Consider the following 15,290-nt stretch of genomic DNA (forward strand, 5'->3'; position numbering starts at 1 on the left):
CCACAATCCCTAAAATATCCAGAAGAAATAAAACGATCGAAACCTATCAGAAAAAACATTTTCAATACTCGGGCGGCAGTAGCTCAGGAGGTAGAGCGATCGTTTTAGGATTAAGGGATCCCAGTTCGAATCCCGGCTTGTCCGTGTTACATGTCGAAGTGTCCTTGGGTAAGACATTGAAACCCCCAATTACCCCCAATAAGCAGGTTAGCGCCTTACACGGCTCCACAGATCACGGACGCTATTGGGAAATGTGAAGCACAATGTAAAGCGCTTTGGGAAGTCATTGACTTGAAAAGCGCTATATAAATGCAGATCATTTCAACTCTATGGTTCCTGCAAACCACTGTCAGAGCCATTATCCAATAATTAAGAAAACTGGGAACAGCGGTAAACCCTCCCAAATGTGCGACGACGGTTCATCCAGGTGGTTACAAAAGAACCTCGAAAAACATCCAAGGAACTGCAGGCCTCGCTGGCCTCAGTTAAGTTCAGGGTTCATGACTCCATTAAAAGAAAGACACTGGCCCAAAATGCTTTCCATGAGTGTTCCCAGGCGAAAACCGCTGCTGTCACAAAAGAACACAAGGAGTCGTCTCACATTTGCTACTAAGCATTTTGATTATCCTTGAGAGACTTCTGGACAAAAATTCTGTTGACTGATTAGTTAAAAATTGAACTTCTTGGAAGTTGATCAACCCACTACATCTGGCGTAAAAGTGGGACAGCATTTGACAAAAAGAACATGATGCCAAAAGTAAAACATTTTGGTGTCAGTGTGATAGTTTTGGGATGCTTTTCTGCCTCAGGACCAGGACACCTTGCTGTTGTTGTCAGAATAATGAGTTTTGGTGTCTACTAGAAGATCCTGAAGGAGAACATCCGGCCATCAGTTAATTCCCTTATACTCAAGCACTCTTGGATCATGCAGCAGGAAAACAATCTGAAACACAATAGCAAGTCCCCCTCTGAATGGCTCACAAAAAACAAAATGAAGGTTCAGGGGTGGCCAAGTCAAAGTCCAGATTTAAATCCAATTGAGATGCTGTGGTGTGACCTTAAGTGAGCAGTTCATGCTAGAAAATCCTCCAATATGGCAGATTTGAAACAATTTTGCAAAGACTGGACCAACATTCCTCTACAGCCTTGTGAAAGACTCATTACCAATTATCATAAATGTTTCTGTTATTGCTGCCAAACGTGACCCAATTCACTTTTAGGTTCAGGGGGCAATTACTTTTTTACTTAGTGCCAGATAGGTTTGGATTTATTTGTGCCTTAATAAATGGAATCAACATTTCGAAACTGCAATTCGAATTCTCTTCTCTGTGTGACATTAAAATTGGTTTGATGATCTGAAACCTTTGTCATTTAAAAACACAGAAACAGGAAGAAGGCAACTACTTTTTCACAACACTGTATATGAATAATCATGACGTGCATTCATAACCTCTAAATGACTAATATGATTAAAATATTAAAAAAAGATGTAAGTAGAAAACTCACACAAGTATGACTATATTCAGTGACAGATTTCAATATTCTAACATAGGACATCTGATCGAGCATACTATTGATTGAATAAACTGTAGTGCAGTTTGTGTTAACTAACACACAACAATTCATATTATTAATTCTAACACAATACATTTCACCGCCCATGGAACTGTTTAGGAATGTTTGTAAAAGTTAAAACCCCTCTTAAGTTAATTATAACCGCACCTTTGTAGCATAGATTGTCCCGGCATCCTCCAGCATAGCTTGCCGGACAAGCGGAGCATGGAGCACCATACTTGTAAGGGGCATGGCCCCACCAGTTTCCCCTGTAACAATTTGAAAAAAGAGAGATTTTAACCTACATTGTATTGTAGTTACATCCTGTTCCGGCCAAAGAAATTAAGGCAGCTTAATGTCAAACAAATTATCACTTTGTTGCATACCTGTCAACCTGTACGTTTTTTCTGTACAAAGTACGTTTATTATGCATTTTAAGACGTGTACGACGTACGAGAAAATCTGTAGGAAAAACACAAATTTGTCAATTATGGGTACCATCCGGTAAACACCGACTATCACGAAACGGCAAATCAATCAAGTCAAACGAGTTTCTATCTCTGTATAGTTTTTTTTCGTTGCAAACGAAGCGAGCGGTTTGATATAGTGAAAGGAAGTCCGTCTCTTTTTAGAGAACCTGCTTTTTCGGCTCAACTCATTAAAGAGAGCCGGCTCTCAAACGGTTCACTTACCTTGATGCATTATATTACGAATCATTATTATTGTATAAAGAAGTTAGTATAAAAGGAGAAAATGGAAAAAAAACAGGTTTGTGGTTATCCCTTTAATCAGTATATTACCAACAATGATTTAATGCAGAAAATGAATTAATAATTTGAATAAGAAAATGTATTATTTTACTTAATTATATTTGCATGTATTTTTTCCTTCTACAGTGAACGTCCAAGCTACTAAATTTTTGAACTTTTTTTGAAATAAACCTCATTCATGTCGAGCAACTCAGGATCTCACAACAAAATGTTGATTAACAATATATATGATATAACGAAACACATGTACAATATACAGTGTTCTTGTTTGCCCGCGTCCCTGCGTCCTAGACGCATCATTTTGTCGAATCAACATGCGTCCCCGGGACGCAACTTTTTTGACACAAAATTGTCATTATTACCAGATTATTTTTTTTAACAAAGATTTACCGCACTCCAAACTTTTTGTCAGGCATATCCGCCATTGTTGTTTTGGTCTCGCGGTTCGAGTATTCCTCCGCACGCCGATCTCGGCCAACGAGATCTTGTTGCTTCGAGATTACGTCATTGTTGTGGTGCTTGTTGTCGGGTTAAGGTGAAAATACACACAAATTGGTAATTTCTTCAGTGTCAGTTATAAGTCGAAACATAATGCAGAGTGATAACAACCGCAATAATTCTGGCATAAAAAAACAGAGGAGAAATTCTTCAGAAGATCGCGAAGGCAAGGAAAACACGTGCGTTGAAGCAAACGATTCGACGAAAGAAATATAAAAGAATACTCCTAGCAGGAAAAGGACTTTTCTGCCAAAATGGACTAAATGGTATTCCTGGTTACGCTATGAGGAGGATGATAATGGAGGCTACATGTTCTGTGATGCGTGTACCCAGTGTGACAAAACACTGGACTGCATAAATCATTTTGCAATACGAACTTTCAGAAAAACACATTGGATCGGCACAACGACAATATAAACCACAAATTAGCTATGGAAATTCTGTTGCTGCAGGAAGAGAGAGGCAAGTATGAACGACTTAGCCATGCTTTCACTGCTAAATATAGTTAAGTGGATGGCAGTATTTTCATTATTTTGTATAATGTACAATATTGTGAACTGAAAAATCTGAAGCGATAACTGCTTTGTATTACCATTTAACTGTGATCATTAAAACTGAATGAAAATATAGATTTATGTAATTATTTCAGCAATATTATTTTGTATAATTTACAATATTGTTGTGAACTGAAAAATCTTGGAGATAACTGATTTGTATTACCAATAAACTGTGATGATTAAAACTGAATGAATATATAGATTTATGTTACATGTTGGTTGCCGATTTACAATTTCAACCTCGATAACACTAAATTTTGGGGACCCATAGATCTCTGTTGGGACCCATAGATTTTTGAGCATGCGAGTCCCCGGGACCCATTACTTTACAGAGGTAAAATGAACACTGAATACAACATGTTAAACTAAAAAAAAATATGGTGTAAGATTATTTTGTATTTTGTAAGGGAAAATACGACAGTTTGTAAGGGCATGGAGCCTTGGAGGTTGACAGGTAAGTAATGTTGTCATTGTCATGTCCAAGGGAATGACTTTTGTGCACTAGAACATCCAGCATTGAGCAGAATGGTGCGTCAAATTCACAAACAGACAAATTGAGGCTTGCCTTGCTGATCGTCTGATTTTACAGTGGAAAAGAAAAACAACCTACGGGGGTGAGTAGTTGCAGACCAAGTAGACAGCTTTAGCCCAGATCATTCCCCACACGTTCATGTTGTAACACACGTTGATGGCACAGCCAATGCGATTGCTTGTGGCCCACACCAACTACCAAAAAAACAAAACATATAAACAAAGTAAATGCATTTGGTGTTTTTTCATTTTTTTTTTATTAAGTGTGCGAAACAATGCAAGTTCTCAACTTGTAAACACATTTTGGAACACAATAATTGTGCGTATCACGTGCGTGTCATCACATATGGGTCTAATTACTGAATATTTCAGGTACAGCATTTTTGGACTGTTTTGTTTAGACTCCCAGTATAGCCTCACTAGCATTTAAGTAAAAAGACGTTCTGACAGCCAAGATAAATAAAAGTTCTTGAGTAGCTACCCAGGAATCCAACATTTTTTGCTTTTGGTTGAGTGGATGCTTGGGAAATTAGAGAGTACCGAAAAATAGGGGAGACCTCACACAAACACTCACGAGGCTAAATAAATCATGTTTGTAAAAATTTATGTTTTGTTTTCTCACCACCATATTTCGTTCAAACGACCCTAGTTTTGGATTATAGAGTATGGCATGTAACAAAAATCACCCCAGCTCCTGTGGCCGTTTTTAAGAAGGGATTGAATTCATAAAAGCCCAAAAGTTGTGGGGAGGACATGATTTAGTTTGAGAGGCATTTAAATGTGACAGCCGTTACCTGAGTGTAGTGAGTGCAAACAGGTCCTGAACATCTAAAAGGGCAGTTTGGGTTACAGTCCTGAGAGTAGGGGTAGCTGTAGTATCGGACTTCATCATACCAAGCCTGCACGTGATATGTGGGGGGCCGATCCCTGAGGACATGGATAAAGTTTCAGAAAAAAATGATGTCTATGAAATATAGGTCAATTAATTAAAATAGTTTCATGCAGAGAAAAGGAAATTAGGCAAACATTGTTGAATAAAATGTGACACATAAATGAAAAAAAAGATATTTTCAACAAATCACAGTTGTACTTCTTTATATGAGAACCTCTAAACACGAGAATTTTAATTTACAAGTTTTATTTGGAAGAAAACCTTGCTGCTATACGAAAGAAAATCCCGAGCAGTCCCAGAGGCTACCACTAGAGACTGCCCATGAAAGCTCACTGCCAGTATCAGTGGCAGCTGGTTCCAGTTCACCCAAGCAAACTACTAACGGCAAGAAATAAAAATAGTGCCGTAAAAAGCATTTGTGTGTACGTTCATTTGAAGTTACAGTAACTTTCATTTTAAGTGTACAGTTAGTGTTTATGTTAGTGCTTACATCTTTCACACTCAACTAATTCCTAACCATAGTAATGGTGGCGTTTCCACTTATTTAGCAATAATAAGCTTTTCAAACACAAACTGGCACCTATTTACTCACAGACTATGTAGAATAGCACGACAATAATAGCAATCAATGATGATGTTGTCATCTGCTACCAGTGACCAAGACCATCCGTATTAGAGCCAAAATGAGTTTCTTCCTTTTTTAAAAGTACTTTGTTACAGTGACAGCCTCTATCGTAAGTGCTCATAATAAACTCACATTTTATTTAGTTAATATCATGTTATCCATCTTATTACTGTATTTTTAATGTTTGATTATTATTTGAATGAGTTTTTAAAGAAGATGGTCTTTATAACTTGAATGATTTTGGGAGGACCAATTGGTTTTGAAACATTTCACGGCACGGAAAATTTGCCTGTTACGTAAGCAATTTGATGTCTGGAGAAAATTAAGCTCATATTTCGGATGTATCCAGTGATTTGAAAAGCGCTATATAAATACAGACCATTTACCATTTATGAAGAGGTACCACTGTATTATCTTTTTGGCATTCGCAAATGATTTAAGCAGTAGACCACATAAATGTAACTCTTTTAAGATTATTAGTCAGTTCACAAAGCAAGGTTCTGTTTGTATTTTGATTAAGATGAGGGGGCCGTTCCTTCCTGTCTAAGGGCCCGGTCACACAGCCTTTCACGGGCGTATCGAGGCTGAATCACGGCCAGAAATTTCTGCCTGTGAAGCAGACGCTGTTGGACGCTTTGAGATCGCCATACAGACGAGATACAGCCGTGCTTTACACGCGGTCGGAAATTCACACGCGGTTGGCCGCGCGAAAAAGTTTTGCGCTGCTCAAAACTTTAGACCACGTGTAACCGCGGGCGGCACACGTGGTACACACGAGGTAATGACGCGGTACAGACACGGAATGATGTGCTATGGCCGCGGCCAGGGCGTGGTTACACGCGGGTAGGACGCAAAATTTTAGCGGGTAATCGTGGGTGGAGCACGGTCATAGCACGTTTGTTCTGCGCCTGTATCGCGGTGTTATCACGTGAATTAGCGTGTGTAACGCGTGTGACGGTCAAACGCCTTTCTCCGCGTATATACAGCGCGATTTGCCGAGCACACGTCAGTTGTGCTCGAGACGTCAAGGGGTGAACATGGATCCCCGTCACCGTAGTGACCTCGTCTTAATCCATTTTTATTTCTTGACATTTCTATTCATTTCATAACAAGATAATAAAATAAAAATGAAAAACTATTACAATAATAACATATTGGCTTCTTCAGTGCCATAGCTTGAAATCTTGATCTTCACGGGACTGTGTCTTGAGCGGTTATGATTTCTACAGCCCGGCTCGGCAGCTTTTATACCCGTGGTCCACACGCAGAAATGACGCGGAAATGACGCGATGAGGAAGCGGAACAGTCGCCGGCGTCTGTTTTGCGGGCATACCACCGATGAACAGCGTGTTGGCCAATTTTGCGCATTTTCCATCGCGGGCAACCACGGGCAAAAAAAAAATCGCAAAATTTTACCCGTGATACAGACGCAAACGGCTGTGTGACCGGGCCCTAAGGCTGGCACAATTCTTAATTCCAGGTTAGATTCAGTGCTTGTTGTGAACCTCCTTTGTGAAATGAACCCAAGGTATGAGACAGAGTCAAAATCAACTTCATCAAACAGCTCGCCTGAAAATCGGAAGGACCAGGATACAGACCTGCCCCAGTGTGCGCCAAGGTTTTGACCAATTTGAGTCAACATGTAGCTTGGTCCATGTTCCCATCGACACGTATGGGCCCAGTGCTCGGCAGTCCTCTCTAACTCATAATCCCACATCTGGTAAATAGAAATACAAAAAAACAAACGTCAACCGAACAGACCTTTGGGTAGAGATTAGAGCTAAATTCAGTCTATAACATCTGTAAATATGAACCATCCATCGATCTTCTGCACCACTTATCCGCGGGGCCTGCTGGGGCAGTGGGCAGGGGACACCCTGAATTGGTTGCTAGCCAGTCGCAGGGCACACAGAGACAGACAACTCACTCGCCTATTCACTCTAAGGGACAATTTGGACCAGCCAATTAACCTGACATGCATGTTTTTGGAATGTGGGAGTAAACCAAGGTCCCAGGAGGAAACCCCCCGCAGGCACGAGGAGGCTTCGAAAGCTGATATTGAACCCTGAACCTCCACACCGTTGGGCAGTGCAAACAACCCCGCCGCCCTAATTATGAACCACAATTCTTAATTTCAGTTAACGTTGCACGTTTACAGAAGTGAGAAAGAAAATGTTGCTTATCGATCTGAACAGAGATCCATATTCAATCTCTTTTTACAATAAATATTAGAAATCTTTAAGATCTCTTCCAAAAATTGAACAGATAAGTGTAACAAGAGTGTTCAATTGTATTTTGGAGTGTTAAACTTCTCATTATTATGCTATCTATATTCAAATTACACTTGTTTTTTGTTGGGCAAAACTGTCTCTGAAAATTTTGCTGAGTAATCCAACTCAAGATAATGTTAAGGATCTCAGCTCTGTACGCTGATTCAAAGGCAATTGAGTCAGTTCGGCTGAATATTGTTTAACATTGACGTCTATTGGCTATTGACGTTCTTTTAATTCTGTGTTGTTGAATTCACAAACAAAATAATGTTGTGGTTGCTGCCGCTTCTAGTGATGAGCATTGAGGTTCATGTGTGGTGAGGCACAGTCAGATTTACGAATAAATGAACCTACAGTTTGTTAATCCTTTAATTGGCAGAGCAATTTATAAAATACACGAAAAGAAGTGTTATGGTTTTAGCTTAACTTATAAATGATGTCAATGCCTCTTTTGAATAAAAGAATCAATAGATCAGTAATACTCCTTTAAGAAAAAAAAAGTCAATGTGTTGAGATAAAAAATTCTGAATGGCTTCACTTTGCTTTTAGCTTGCAAATGCTATCACTAATTATTTTGTTTGGGGCTGAGGTGTCCGCCATATTAGAATCCTTTGTCTCACAATCGCCCTCTTTCATGAAGCAAGAGAATTGCGTGCCTCACTTTGTATCTGCAGACTCTCTGTACAGTATTACGATACATACTGCTCCTTTTGAGAAAAAAAGAAAAAAATATGTAATCCTTCCTTATCAAAATAAGTATTTACTGGATAGTTTTCTGTCAGCTTGCTAATAGTATCATCTATTTTATTGTTTGGTGCTATGGTGGGCCCCACATAAGAATCTTTGGTCGCACTATCGCCCTTACCATGAGGCAAGAGAATTGCATGCATCAATCTGCATCTGCAGAAACTGAGCTCAGTAACATTACATACTGCTCCTTTTTTAATTAAAAAACAACAACAACAAAAAACAAACAAAAAAAAAAACAACAAAAAAACGCCATTGGTATATTTCTACTATGAAAAAAAAGTCTATACAATGAGAAAATGAATTACTGGATGGCTTGACTTGCAGTTACCTTGTTAATGCTACCACAAATTAAAATTATTTAGGGCTGAGGTGGGCGCTCCATCAGAAAGAAGTGAAAGAACTTTAACACTGATTAAATATTACCATTACATATATTTGTAATTTCATATTTGAATGAAGAATGTTCCTAACCTGCCTCCTCTGCCTGCACATCAGTCTGCTTAACTGTAATACTGGATCGTGCTAGTTTAATATGTGAGAAAAATTGTGTTTTTAATGTTGCATGTAAAATCTCAAAGTTGCTCTTGCACCAGCAAACAGTTGTAAGCTGTTCCCTGGCTTGCACAGTGGCAATACCCGCAGCTTAAAAACCAAGAACTTGGCCCTTGCAGTTCCTTTCACAACCACATCATTATCATCCGTAATAGAATCCCGCACTGGAGAAACACTGGATTCGTGCACATAAAATAAATTTAAACTAACACGAGCTACACTACAAACGGTAAAGTTTTAATAACTCAGAATAGATTCACCGCAACAGCACCGCAAATTAAATGCATGGAGGATCAAATAAAGCATAACTTTGGCATCCAAAGGTTTGTAGTTGGGTGTGATGGATGGGCAGAGAGGAGAAGAGGGAGGGAAGGTTAATGAGGCTGCACAGCAAAAAAGTAAAATGTCCCAAAAAAGCATTAAGGTCTTTGAGAGGAGATAAATTGCGGGAAATATGGAATATTAAATGAATGATTAATACATCCCCTATCGCTTTCACTTAAGTAAAGTTTTTTTTTTCACTATGTTGTTTTGAGAATGAATTAGACATTTTTTGGGGCTTTTCTATGGATATTTGATACCACAATTTTTTCACACCGATACTCAATTTTTGAGTAGTCATAGGTACCGATACCACATACCAATACCATTCGTGTATAAAATGGAAAAAAATACTGATATTTTTAAAGAAATCGCTTTCAATTCCAAAATACTTTCCTTCCCCATATTTACATTTATTTAATGTTATGTTTTCATTCCTTTAATTCCAGGTTCCAGTTAAATGGCTGCTAGAATGCAGGCTTACTGTTACAGGCCACCATTGCGAATATTAATTCGGTACCGACAATGCTGGTGTCGGTATCGATAATGATACCTAGAAATAATATTCATCAATCCCTATGTTAGATGGATTGTGTTTATGGAGTGCAAGACGTGCATTTTTATTTTGAAAACCATTTGAAGCTTCTTTTGCATCACAAAAGAAAGTGTAGCAGCAGGGGCCCTGTACCTACGAGACACTACTAAAAACAAGTTAAGTCAAGTCACATTTATTTGTATAGCCCGTAATTACAAAAGGTCTCATAGCACTGCACAGGCTACAATAACATAAGCCCCTGATCTGAAACTAACATACCAGCAAGGAAATACTCAAAACCTCAACATGAATAACAATATACCTATGAACTCCCACGCACTGTTGGTAGATCATTTTGTAAATGTTAAGCATTCTCTTTACCATGCAATAGTTTAAAGATGTTTGTCTTATTAAATAGTAATATTTCTAGTTTTTAAAATGATTTTTCTTATTTTATTGTAGTTTGTAATAGTTTGAAACTATTTTTCTTATGCAAAATCTAATTTATTTATCTTTTTAGTGTTTGACTTTTCTTGTTTTAAAATATCTTAATTTGATTTAATTTACTTTCTAGTTTAAAGATTGTATTGATTACATGTTAATGTTTATATTAGATTTGTTCTTTTTTTAATTTCTTACAAGAAATCTGATTTATTAATCATTATTTTGAAAGTCAACTTTTCTTATTATCACAGCTCATGAATACCTTAACTACCTGGGTTGTAGGAACAGCACTTCCAGTGTTGTGTGTTGTGTCTTGTGTCAAGTAAAGCCTGGCGGTGCCCATCCCTCTCCATGTTGTTTTTTTGGGTAGGGCTTTGCTCCCGTAAATCACTTAGGGGGAACTTTTGAGTATCATATCGTACAATACGCATTGCATCACTTGTGGTGTTCATATTTTTACAATATTTTAACATAATTTCACGTTAAAAAAATCTAGTATCATGATTATAAGGATTTTCTTATAAAATATTAATTGTTCTCATTTTTAATATTATTTATATTTTTTTGAATATAGTTTCAAAGAGTAAATCATAAAAAGTAAAATAAAGATAAATCAATTTGATTTCTTGTAAGAAATACAATTTTGAACTATTTAAACTATATTAAGATCAGGAAAATAATTTCAAAAGTGAGAACATTTTTTAAATTAATCAGGTTAAATATCTCTAACCTATATAATTTAATATTTTATTGAAAGCACTAGTTTAAACTAGAGTGAACTAAGAAAAGTAACACTTAAAATATAGATAAATCAATTACATTTCTCCTATTAAAATAATTTCAAACTACAGTAAAAAAATAAAACTAATATTAAAAATATTAAAACATAATATTTATTAAGAATAACAGCTTAACCTTGTCCAATTCAATTTCTAACTAAAAGTATTAGTTTATAGTATAACAAAATAAGGAAAAGTAACACTTAAAATTTAAATGAATTAGAATTATCTCGTAAAAAAACAATTTCAAACTGTTTTGAAGTACAGTAAAATTATTAGTTTTTTATTAAAACTGTGAAAAAGAATAATTATTTAATCAGAAAAATAACTCTGACCTATTTCTTTTAATTTCTTATTAAAAGGCCTAGTATAAAAGATATTAAGATGAGAAAAGTAACACTTAAGATGAGTAAAATTATGATCGAATCGGGCAATGTATCTTCATATTTATCATTCAATGTATATCTTATAGATAGATAGATAGATAGATAGATAGATAGATAGATAGATAGATAGATAGATACTTTATTCATCCCCAGGGAAATTCAATATTTTTAATGGATAATGGGTAGAAGCACTGACTAATCACATGACATCCCCGATTATGCTAAAATGTGACCATTTGAAAACCAGTCTCAATACAAAAACAAAACAAAGTTAATGTAATCCCATACCATGTACTCCATGTTGGAGGCAGGAGGGTGGACTTGACCTCGCAACTTGTTGTGAAGCTCCAAAATGAGATGCATGTCCCCCTCGCTGATGGACCTCTTTCCTCTCGTTCTGGTCTTCCACCACTCTTCATCCTTGTCCGTGTACTTGTCCAGGATGGACTCCAGTCGTGTGGAGTTGCTAACCGCTGCGGTTGTGACCGTGGGGGACAAACATAAGCACAGGCTCGCTGCCCTAAACCAACCGGGTAAAAGAAAAGGATTCTTCATGTTGGGAAAATACTGGCTGCTGGATAAATATGACTGCTCTTGTTGTCTGTAAAAAGAAAACAGAAAAATAATTTGGAAGTTAATATGACGTGGGGAACATTGAAAGGAAACCCTGGGATAACTAAAGACTCAACATTGGGGATATACGGTGTAAATTGAAAGCTTTTATCATTTTCTATGCACTGACCTGCAAAATCCATATACATACACACCAGGTGTGGGAAACCCATAATTTTGAAACAGCCATATAACAGATGCAAAAATTTAAAAAACACATATAATAAGATGAGATGAAATGAGATAGTTGTGGAGCCGCAAAAACATAAAAGCCTTACATAAACCAATTTCAAGATGAAAAGAAAGAGGTGGTTTATACATTAAAGTCATTTCATATATATTTGAAACAGTTATCAAAGCGTGGAAAACGTAAAGAAGTTTTAGGATCCAGCACACCATCATCCTCCAGTGGGCTCTAACAACCAGATGGACCGAGGACCCAGAAAGTGTTCAACATTACCTGACTCTTATTAGGAACCCACATTAAAGGACTGTGCCAACAGCAAAAGCTGACAGATCATTGTTTGATCTCTTGGTTGAGTATAACTGTCAATAATATATATTTTGTTTTCCGGACTGTGTTTTTGTTACTCTTTTACTCCCACCTCAGACAACCGCCTTTTATTAATTCCCTCGCCCCCAAATAAACTTTAGCGAGTCAGCTCGTAGGTCATGTCCTACAGACAATCATCATATATATATATATATATATATATATATATACATATATATATATATATATATATATATATATATATATATATATATATATATATATATATATATATACAGATATATCTATCTATCTATCTATCTATCTATCTATCTATATATATATATATATATATATATATATATATATATATATATATATATATATATATATATAGGGCAGCACGGCGGCGCAGTGGTTAGCGCTTGTGCGGCACAGTTCATGTCATGGGAACCTGTTGTGGGTTCAAATCCAGCTCCAGACTTTCTGTGCGGAGTTTGTATGTTCTCCCCGTGCTTGCGTGGGTTTCCTCCGGGCACTCCGGTTTCCTCCCACATTCCAAAGACATGCATTTCAGGTGAATTGGCCGGTCCAAATTGTCCCTAGGTGTGAATGAGCGAATGAGTTGTCTGTCCCTGTGTGCCCTGCGATTGGCTGGCAACCAGTTCAGGGTGTCCCCTGCCCACTGCCCGATGATTGCTGGGATGGGCTCCAGCCCCCCGCGACCCTACTGAGGATAAGCGGTACGGCTAATGAGATGAGATGAGATATATATATATATGTGTGTGGGCAGCACGGCGGCGCAGTGGTTAGCGCTTGTGCGGCACAGTTCATGTCATGGGAACCTGTCGTGGGTTCAAATCTAGCTCCAGACTTCCTGTGCGAAGTTTGTATGATCTCCCCGTGCTTAAGTGGGTTTCCTCCAGGCACTCCGGTTTCCTCCCACGTTCCAAAAACATACATTTCAGGTGAATTGCCCGGTCCAAATTGTCCCTAGGTGTGAATGAGCGAATGAGTTGTCTGTCCCTGTGTGCCCTGCGATTGGTTGGCAACCAGTTCAGGGTGTCCCCTGCCCACTGCCTGGAGATGGCTGGGATGGCTCCAGCCCCCCCGCGACCCTAATGAGGATAAGCGGTACGGCTAATGAGATGAGATGAGATTTATATATATATATATATAACATATATACATATATATATTTCCCTCCTCCATCTTTTTCTATTTCCAAACATTTCTGAAAAATCTCCATCCACTAGGGGAGTGCTAAAGAGTCACGTGTTCTAAGGTTGCTGACCCCGGATCCATCCAATTGCATGTGCTGGTTCCCATTGCAAAAAGTGCAGTTCAAAAATGAGAATCAAAAAAAAAATCCAAGTTAAATGTGCTGATTGCAGAAAATTCTGCCCGTTTTAGGTATTTTGTAATAGTGGTGTGTGTGGCCCTTTAAGAAATTTTGTGATTAAGGGCTACGGAAATTGAATGGGACTTGACTTGTCTCATCTAACGGTATTTAATATTTTTTAAATATTCATATTCATCTTACATCCTATATATTATTTATTTTTAAAAGCAGGGTTTGCAATCTCCTCCTTGATCTGCTACCTTATCGTGGTGGAGGAGTTTGTGTGTCCCGATGATCCTAGGAGCTATGTTGTCGGGGGCTTTAAGCCCCTGGTAGGGTCACCCATGGCAAACAGGTCCTAGGTGAGTGGCCAGACAAAACGCAGATCAGAAGACCCCTTATGATGACACAAAACTTTGGTCCTCGATTTCCCTCGCCCGGACGCGGGTTACCGGGGCCCCCTTCTGGAGCCAGGCCTGGAGGTGGGGTCCGCTGGCAAGCGCCTGGTGGTCGGACCCTTACCCACGGGGGCCGGCCGGGCACAGCCCGAAGGGACGACGTGGGACCCTCTTCCCATGGGCTCACCACCTGTAGGAGGGGCCAAAGGGGTCGGGTGCGCAGAGAGCTGGGTAGCGGCCAAGGGAGGGGTCCTTGGCGCGACGATCCCCGGCTACAGAAACTGGCTTTTGGGACATGGAACGTTACCTCTCTGGCAGGGAAGGAGCCCGAGTTGGTGCGTGAGGTTGAGAAATTCCAACTAGATATAGTCGGATTCACCTCTACGCACGGCTTGGGCTCTGGTACCAGACCTCTCGAGAGGGGTTGGACTCTCTTCCACTCTGGAGTTCCTCTCTTTTAAGCTTAACTGCTCCACGGCTCGGCACCTGTACGTTGGTTATGCACCAAATAGCAGTTCGGAGTACCCACCCTTCTTGGAGTCCTTAGAGGGTGTGCTTGAGAGCGCGCCCCCTGGGGACTCCCTCGTACTGCTGGGAGACTTCAACGCTCACGTGGGCAATGACAGTGAGACCTGGAGGGGCGTGATTAGGAAGAACGGCCCCCCTGACCTGAACTCGAGTGGTGTTTCGTTATCGGACTTCTGTGCTCTTCATGGTTTGTCCATAATGAACACCATGTTAAGACATAAGTGCACTTGGCACCAGGACACCTGGCCTAGGCCGTAGTGTCGTCGTTTCGTCGGACCTGCGGGGCGGAGATGTCAACTGATCACCACCTGGTGGTGAGTTGGCTTCGATGGTGGGGGAAGATGCCGGCCCGACCCGGCAGACCCAAGCGTGTTGTGAGGGTCTGTTGGGAACGGCTGGCAGAATCTCTTGTCAGAAGAAGTTTCAATTCACACCTCCGGCAGAACTTTGCCC

General features: G+C 39.2%; 1 protein-coding gene across 1 annotated transcript in view; it reads right to left on the minus strand.

The window, feature by feature from the left end:
* The window catches only part of LOC148373309 (cysteine-rich secretory protein LCCL domain-containing 1-like), a 30,080-nt gene that overhangs the window by 9,393 nt on the left and 5,397 nt on the right, over positions 1-15,290 (minus strand). Inside the window, exons 2-6 of the mRNA XM_088345082.1 lie at positions 11,753-12,065; positions 7,026-7,144; positions 4,705-4,837; positions 3,990-4,105; positions 1,723-1,823 (exon numbers count right to left, since the gene is read on the minus strand). Of these exons, the coding sequence (XP_088201208.1) occupies positions 1,723-1,823; positions 3,990-4,105; positions 4,705-4,837; positions 7,026-7,144; positions 11,753-12,019 (736 nt within the window). The 5' untranslated portion in view covers positions 12,020-12,065. The remainder of the gene's footprint in view (positions 1-1,722; positions 1,824-3,989; positions 4,106-4,704; positions 4,838-7,025; positions 7,145-11,752; positions 12,066-15,290) is intronic.

The sequence above is a fragment of the Urocampus carinirostris genome, chromosome 1 (genome assembly GCF_059441175.1).
Source record: "Urocampus carinirostris isolate Australia breed hairy pipefish chromosome 1, RoL_Ucar_1.0, whole genome shotgun sequence".
NCBI classification, from domain to species: Eukaryota; Metazoa; Chordata; class Actinopteri; order Syngnathiformes; family Syngnathidae; genus Urocampus; species Urocampus carinirostris.